General features: G+C 42.2%; 1 protein-coding gene across 1 annotated transcript in view; it reads left to right on the top strand.

Moving 5' to 3' along the window:
• LOC106584708 (AT-rich interactive domain-containing protein 3B) overlaps positions 1 to 8,928 on the top strand; it is a 34,785-nt gene continuing 25,857 nt past the window's right edge. Inside the window, exons 1-2 of the mRNA XM_014170223.3 lie at positions 1 to 324; positions 1,954 to 2,604. Coding sequence (XP_014025698.1) covers positions 301 to 324; positions 1,954 to 2,604 — 675 coding nt within the window. The 5' untranslated portion in view covers positions 1 to 300. The remainder of the gene's footprint in view (positions 325 to 1,953; positions 2,605 to 8,928) is intronic.

Below are 8,928 nucleotides of genomic sequence, written 5' to 3'. Positions count from 1 at the left end.
TAAACGAAGAGGCACCCCTTTTGAAGTAGGGCGGGCCTTCTCTTGTTACTGTGGGGGGTGTAGTAGACTACTAACCTATACAGGCAGAGACAATCAAGACCAGGCTGCGGTCAGGGAGGTGAGGCCTGGCATTTACCCTACACTGGCCTCCTCGAGAATCTTCCCATCGCAACACTTACAGGCATTATATGGATTTCAACCGAAAGTTTATCATAATAAACTATATTGCCATATAAATTGATTTACGTAGGAGAGAGAACGAGTGGAAAAGAAGGTTTAAATTGGGAAGCTGAGGGGAGGATGGAAAACTCGAAATCGCAAATGGTGAGTTTCAATCGAGTCAGTTCGCTGCTGACGGACGGTTTCCCTGGCACCGTGCCCCATTTAGTCACATACTGGAACAGTCGTGAAAGTCATATGTAGTTTTACACTTTTGAAACTAATATTTTATAAACCATGATGGGACGACATTTTGTTACCTGGTCGGCGAATTGTTTACCTTATTCCTATACGTGTTTAAACATTGAGACACTACTTTGGAAAAGTAAAACTAGTACACGTCATGTTTGCTTTACCATCACCACGGAGCAGAAGAGATCACCTTTTACAAAGTTGGAGATTGATACATTGTTGTCGATGGAATCTCGTGAAATAAACATTCGACAACATGTTTTCTAGTCACCTTATAACACTTTGTAGATCAATAAATAAATTCATCTGTTGGTATTGTTTTAATGTAATTTAAACCACGCGCGAGATGTATTTTTCTCAACAAGTTTGTTTGAGTCATCCACGTGCCAGTGTATCCTATTTATTAAAAAATAATAATTGGGGACTGTACTAACGGTAATTTTGATAGGGGCCTATTTTATCAAACGAATTTGGTTTAATAAATAATATTTAATTCATCATATTTTCCCTTTTGATGTCTTATTGGGCATAATATCGTGTGGTACGTAACTGCCCCTGTTTATCAAAGAAAACATGCCTCTCCTTGCACGCTTTTTAAATAACTTTGAACATGCTGAAAAGAAAAGCCAATTATAGAAACTGTGTTGGCTCTTACACTGCCGCCATTTTCTTTCAGGTTAACTTATAGACCTATATGTTAACAGCTGGCCATACATTGTGTAGGTAAAATTCTGAAGTGGAGTGGTTGAGGCTCTACCCAGAACCCTAGCCAGCAGATCCGACCTGCTTGCTTACTGGCTGCACTAGGGCCAGACAGCATTCCTGTGTATATTAAGACACTGCGTAACCATTGTGAGATATGGCTTGGAAAATGTACCTCAATCCAGGGATGAGATATGCATTGGACTCCGAATTGGCCCATTATTCCAACTGTTAAACTGAGAAGATTGAACAACTGCTATACTTAAGCTAGCAGTTTAATCTTTACTGTGTAACAGTTAGGATAATGGGACAATTTGGAGTACAATGCATTTCTCATCCTTGGATTGAGGAACATCTTCAGAGACATATCTCGTCCCTGCCCCCCTGAGTGCACATTTTGGTGTTTGCTCTAGCACCACACAGCTGATTCAAATAACCAACTCATCATCAAGCTTTGATTATTTGAATTGTCTGTGTAGTGCTATGGCAAAAACCAAAACAAGCCCTAGGACCGAGTTTGGGAAACCCTGATTTAATATACACAGGAATGCTGTCTGACCCTGGTGCAGCTGTAACCAAGCAGGTTGGATCTGCTGGCCATCCAGAACCCCGCATATAGAAAAATCTTACACCCCTGTAACACCCAGCCATAAACTACATAACTATACAAATAAGATATTCTATCTTTGGGGGGAAAAAATGTTAATTTTATATATATATAAAATTGAACCTTTATTTAACTAGGCAAGTCATTTTTACTTCCTTACATCTGTGGGGAAAAATAAGATCTGTTTACAATATATTTACTCTGTACATTTCGTTCCTTTCCTCTCCCTACAGCCCAACCTATCGCAGGAGGCTGGGGGTGGTCTGGGTCTAGGTAGCCCTGTTGGTGTCAGACTAGAGGCTGTGATGGAGCAGCTCCAGAGACAACAGGAGGCCAAGCTGGAGATGGACCGGCAGGAGAAACACCTCCGCCAGGCCCAGATGATGTTCATTAAACATGTGACTGCGACCCGGAACACTGGAGCCCCCCTGGACTCTACCTTCCTGGGCAAACGGATGGAAGGAACCGGGACAGGAAGGACCCCTCAGATGGGTCAGCAACAGACCGAGGCTGGTGGTAGTAACACCAACACTCAAAGTGGTGTGGATAGGGAGAACGGAGAAGAGGGACTGGGAGGTGAAGGGTCAGAGGAAGATGATGAGGAAGAAGAAAGGATGGCATATGAAGAAGAGAACAGTGAGGATGATGATGATGATGGTGGCCACATGACGAAGATGTCTCCACTCCAACAGGATAGTTCCTTATCTTCTTTTCCTCTGTATTCGACCTCTCCATCAGCGTCTGCTAAACACAGCGCCGCTTCCCTTCCTATGAATCTAAAGCAAGAGTCTGTGGAGAAAGACCAGTCTACAACAGAACAACACTCCTTCACATCATCCAATGGATTTGGAGATTGGGGCTTTGATGATGGATCATTCAAACAAGTAAGTTGTATTTCACCCTTCAACACCCTTACACTCTATAAATGTTTTGTGGTAAGATTTTACATTCCAAAAGCCAGGAGTGTGATCTACTTTCACTTCAAGAACATTGGAATGGGTCTCTACAGGGAATGGGTAGCCTACACTGTAGGAAGACACTGGTGGTGTGCATGCTTTACCGTGAAATTAGCTTTAGGTATCCCATGTGCAGCAAAAAGCCCAGCAGCAGATGTAATATTGAATCCACACACTTTACCATGTTACAAAAGTGTTGGAGTATTTTGTATTTTTTCCTCCATTGATCACAGCAGTTCTATGTAAAACAGGCTATTATCTACTGTTTGCTTACTGCGACGTGGTATGCAGTCACTTTTAATGACTGGCTCCATATGAAACTTGCATAATGCTTCATAATGCTTCACAGTGAGGGGGGAGGAAGGGTCATCTTTTTCTTTTTTTTTTCTCTGTTGTTTTGTTTCCATCCATCCTTTCTCTCTGTTGACCCACTCACACTGAGAGTCAAGGACCGAACACTGGCACACTGCCATCCATCTCTGCTCCTGCTGCTAAAATAATATAGTAACATACAATGTCCCACTTTAGCAAAACTGTGTTTTTATCCAAAATGACTTGGTAGATTAGAGTGATTGCATAGAGCCTACATTTTTATATTCTCTTGACGGGCTGTTAACATAAATGGAATAGCTGGCCAGCACACTGAGATTAATGCATTTTGTAGTAGGGGTGTGATCCTTATTGGACATGAACTCATGACTTTGGCATTGCTTGTAGCACCACCTAAATCCTCTTAACAATTGAGTATACACAGACAGCCTGCACTGCTTCTGCTTCCTGTTTCTTCTCATGTAGAGGTCAGGCAGAGAGCACAGAGAACTGTGTTCTCCCAGCAGCTAGCCCAACAGGAAGGGGAGAGGAGGTTATTCTCCCACTTTCTTCTTTGTCATCGTGTCTTCCTGGCCACTAGCCCAACAGGAGGGGAGTTTATTCAGCCGGACGCTCCAGGGGTTTTCCCACCTTCTCCTTTCGGCTCGTGTGACTTCTTGTTTACGTCCCAAATGGCACCCTATTCCCTATATAGTGCACCACTTTCTACATGGACTTTGGTCAAAAGTAGTGCACTATATAGGGAATAGGGTGCCATTTGGGAGGGTGCCCGCCACACTCTTCACACAGAAAGAAGGGTTCTTGGCAGAGCTAAGTAGCCTTGGCCTCTGTCCAAGACACTGTTGAATGAATGGGAACTACTGGAAGCAGCTGGTTCAGAATGAGATGTGATAGGCCATAAAGTGGGAGAATAGTATTTGTGAATGAATATGACACCAAATTGTTTGGGGGGGGCAGGACAGGCAATCAAATCAACTTACATTTGTCAAAATGCGCTGAACACAACATGTGTAGATCTTAGTGAAATGCTTACTTACAAGCCCCGAATCAACAATGTATTTATGAAAAATACCTACACAAATAAGAAATGAAAGTAACAAATAATTAAAGAGCAGCTGTAAAATAACAATAGTGAGGCTATATGCAAGGGGTACTGGTATTTGATATTTTATTAGGATCCCCATTAGCTGTTGCAGAAGCTACTCTTCCTGGGGTCCACACAAAACATTACACATAATACAGAACATAATTAGACAATAACAGCTCAAGGACAGAACTACATACATACATCTTGGCCATGTTCTGTTATAATCTCCACCCGGCACAGCCAGAAGAGGACTGGCCACCCCTCATAGGAAGAAACCTAGAGAGGAACCAGGCTATGTTTCAGCCTTTCTAGGGAGTTTTTCCTAGCCACCGTGCTTCTACACCTGCATTGCTTGCTGTTTGGGGTTTTAGGCTGCGTTTCTGTACAGCATTTTGTGACATCAGCTGATGTAAGAAGGGCTTTATAAATACAGTTGATTGATTGATTTTTAAAAAGGCACACATAGCCTACATGTCAATGCATACACACAAACTATCTAGGTCAAATAGGGGAGAGGCGTTGTGCCGCGAGGTGTTGCTTTATCTGTTGTTTTGAAACCAGGTTTGCTGTTTATTTGAGCAATATGAGATGGAAGTCCATGCAATAAGGGCTCTGTATAATACTGTACGTTTTCTTGAATTTGATGGATTTGGGGGCTGTGAAAAAAAAAAACCTGGTGGCATGTCTGGTGGGATAAGTGTGTGTGTCAGAGCTGTGTGTAAGTTGACTATGCAAACAATTTGGGATTTTCAACACATTGTTTCTTATAAAAAGAAGTGATGCAGTCAGTCTCTCCTCAACTCATAGCCAAGAGAGACTGGCATGCATAGTATTAATATTAGCCCTCTGATTATAATTAAGAGCAAAAGGTGCTGCTCTATTCTGGGCCAGCAGCAGCTTAACTATGTGTTTCCTTGCAGCACTGGACCACACGACTGGACAATAAATAAGATTAGACAAAACTAGAGCCTGCAGAACTAGTTTTTTTTGAGTGTGGTGTCAAAAAAGCTTTGCATCGCTTTATTACGGGGAGTAGAGGGCCTAGAGAGCTGCACTGTGGTACACCACACTTTACATGTTTAACATTAGAGAAGCTTCCGTTAAAGAAAATCCTTTGAGTTCTATTGGATAGATTGCCATATCGTAGATTCGGAGCTGAGGTTGAAAAGCCATAACAAACGTTTTTTTAACAACCGGTTATGGTCAATAATATCAAAGGCTGCACTGAAATCTAACAGTACAGCTCCCACAATCTTCTTATTATCAATGTCTTTCAACCAATCATCAGTCATTTGTGTCAGTGCAGTACATGCTGAGTGCCCTTCTCTATAAGCATGCTGAAAGTCTGTTGTTAATTTGTTTACAGAGAAATAGCATTGTATTTGGTCAAACACAATTTTTTTCCAACAGTTTGCTGTTTGGTCTGCTGTTAGAACCAGTAAAGGCCGCTTTACCACTCTTGGGTAGCGGAATGACTTTGGCTTCCCTCCAGGCCTGAGGACAAAGACTTTCCTCTAGGCTCAGATTAAAGATATGACAGATAGGCGTGGCTATAGAGTCAGCCACCATCTTCAGTAGCTTTCCATCTAAGTTGTCAATGCCAGGAGGTTTGTCATTATTGATCAATAACAATAAATGTTCTACCTCTCCCACACTAACTTGACAAAATTCAAACTTGCACTGCTTTTCTTTCATTGGCTTTTTATACATGAATATAATTGCTCACTGTTTGTCGTGGGCATTTCCTACCTATGTTTTCCCACTTTGCCAATGAAATAATCATTCAAGTAATTGGCAACATCAAATGGTTTTGTGATGAATAAGCCATCTGATTCGATGAAAGATGGTGTTGAATTTGTCTTTCTGCCCATATTTTCATTTAAAGTACTCAAGTCTTTTTCCATCATTCTTTATATCATTGATCTTGGCTTCATAATAAAGTTTATTCCTTTTGTTGAGTTTAGTCACAATTTCTCAATTTGCTGTAAGTCAGCCTGTTAAATGTGCAGCCAGACTTATTAGTCACTCCTTTTGTCCCATCTCTTTCAACAATACAGTTTTTCAATTCCTCATCAATCCATGGAGCCTTAACAGTTCTAACAGTCAGTTTCTTAACAGGTGCATGTTTATCAATAATTGGAAGAAGCAATTTCATAAATTCATCAAGTGCAGTGTCTGGATGCTCCTCATTAATCACATCAGACCAACAAATATTTTTAACATCATCCACATAAGAGTCACAGCAGAATCTTTTGTATGATATCTTATACACTATTTTAGGCCAAGCTGTTGGAACTTTGGCTTTCATTGATATAGCCACTATATCGTGATCACTGCATCTAATGGGTACGGATATAGCTTTAGAACAAATTTCTACAGCATTAGTAAAAATGTGATCGATACATGTGGATGATCTTGTTCCTGTAGTGTTTTTAAACACCCTGGTAGGTTGATTAGAGTCAATGTATGGGGGCAGCGGTTAGTCGAGGTAACTGAGTAAGTAGTCTGGGTAGCCATTTAATTAGAGCAGCCTTTCTTAAAGTGTAGGTCGCGGACCTGTTAATGGTGGGTCGCAACGTGCCAGAGTAAATGTAGAACTATTTCATTGATTACTGGGATTGATTTGGCCACGTGCAACTGCGCTCACTGTTCAGTGCGCTCTCTGCTTAGCAGCGGTCTGCTCAGTTTGGCAGCTGTGGGAGTGGGAGATGCCCGTGTGTTTCACGGTTTACCATATTTATTTTCCTGCAGTTTTCTTGAAGATCCCTCCGCGACACATGCTGCACCGCTGTCGTTCAGCAGCAGATGATGCGCTGTCAGCTACTGACTTGCCATTCCCACACGCCATCACTCACCGCTGTCATCAAATTGACTCAAGCTAGCCACAAGTTCTGACTGGGCTCAATCATCATGAAATGCAAATACAGCAATGAGTTTCTCTCTCTTGGTTTCATACAAACTTTGAGAAATAACGAGGGGCGTCCACAATATGTTATGTGCGGGGAAGTGCTTAGTAATGAGTCAATCAAAGCAAACAAGTTAATATGACACGTCCTGACCAAACATCCGCAGCATGATGGTAAACCCAGGGAGTTCTTTCAGAACAGGGCAGAATGTTTCAGGAAACACTGCTTCGACAGTGGAGAAGTCAGCTAGCAAGGCATTGTTGTCATTTTATAACACGTGATGATAAGCAGAAATAAGGGAGTTAGTTGTGGCCAAAAGTTTAGAAAATGACAAATATTAATTTCCACAAAGTTTGCTGCTTCAGTGTCTTTAGATATTTTTGTCAGATGTTACTATGGAATAATGAAGTATAATTACAAGCATTTCATAAGTGTCAAAGGCTTTTATTGACAATTACATGAAGTTGATGCAAAGAGTCAATATTTGCAGTGTTGACCCTTCTTTTTCAGACCTCTGCAATCCGCCCTGGCATGATTTCAATAGACTTCTGGGCCACATCCTGACTGATGGCAGCCCATTCTTGCATAATCAATGCTTGGAGTTTGTCAAAATGTTGGGATTTTTGTTTGTCCACCCGCCTCTTGAGGATTGACCACAAGTTCTCAATGGGATTAAGGTCTGGGGAGTTTCCTGGCCATGGACCCAAATATCAATGTTTTGTTCCCCGAGCCACTTAGTTATAACTTTTGCCTTATGGCAAGGTGCTCCATCATGCTGGAAAGGGCATTGTTCGTCACCAAACTGTTCCTGGATGGTTGGGAGAAGTTGCTCTCGGAGGATGTGTTGGTACCATTCTTTATTCATGGCTGTATTCTTAGGCAAAATTGTGAGTGAGCCCACTCCCTTGGCTGAGAAGCAACCCTACACATGAATGGTCTCAGGATGCTTTACTGTTGGCATGACACAGGACTGATGGTAGCGCTCACCTAGTCTTCTCCGGACAAGCTTTTTTCCGGATGCCCCAAGCAATCGGAACGGGGATTCATCAGAGAAAATGACTTTACCCCAGTCCTCAGCAGTTCAGTCCCTGTACCTTTCGCAGAATATCAGTCTGTCCCTGATGTCTTTCCTGGAGAGAAGTAGCTTCTTTGCTGCCCTTCTTGACACCAGGCCATCCTCCAAAAGTCTTCCCCTCACTGTGCGTGCAGATGCACTCACTCCTGCCTGCTGCCATTCCTGAGCAAGCACTGTACTGGTGGTGCCCCGATCCCGCTGCTGAATCAACTTTAGGAGACGGTCCTGGCGCTTGCTGGACTTTCTTGGGTGCCCTGAAGCCTTCTTCACAACAATTTAACTGCTCTCCTTGAAGTTCTTGATGATCTGATAAATGGTTGATTTAGGTGCAATCTTACTGGCAGCAATATCCTTGCCTATGAAGCCCTTTTTGTGCAAAGAAATGATGACTGCACGTGTTTCCTTGCCGGTAACCATGCTTGACAGAGGAAGAACAATGATTCCAAGCACCACCGTCCTTTTGAAGCTTCCAGTCTGTTATTCGAACTCAATCAGCATGACAGAGTGATCTCCAGCCTTGTCCTCGTCAACACTACAAGGACTGACATGATGTCAGCTGGTCCTTTTGTGGCAGTGCTGAAATGCAGTGGAAATGTTTTTGGGGGATTCAGTTCATTTGCATGGCAAAAGAGGGACTTTGCTGTTAATTGCAATTCATCTGATCACTCTTCATAACATTCTGGAGTATATGCAAATTGCCATCATACAAACTGAGGCAGCAGACTTTGTGAAAATTAATATTTGTGTCATTCTCAACTTTTGGCCATGACTGTACACTCTCTCATAGTAGTAGATGTGAGTTTCTCTTTCAAACAATCCCCTGGGCTTGTACACAGCTAATAGCTAATGTGAAC

The sequence above is a fragment of the Salmo salar genome, chromosome 23, assembly GCF_965601325.2.
Source record: "Salmo salar chromosome 23, fSalSal1, whole genome shotgun sequence".
Lineage (NCBI taxonomy): Eukaryota > Metazoa > Chordata > Actinopteri > Salmoniformes > Salmonidae > Salmo > Salmo salar.
The sequence above is the reverse complement of the archived record's forward strand: the minus strand, read 5'-3'. Positions and strand labels throughout refer to the sequence as shown.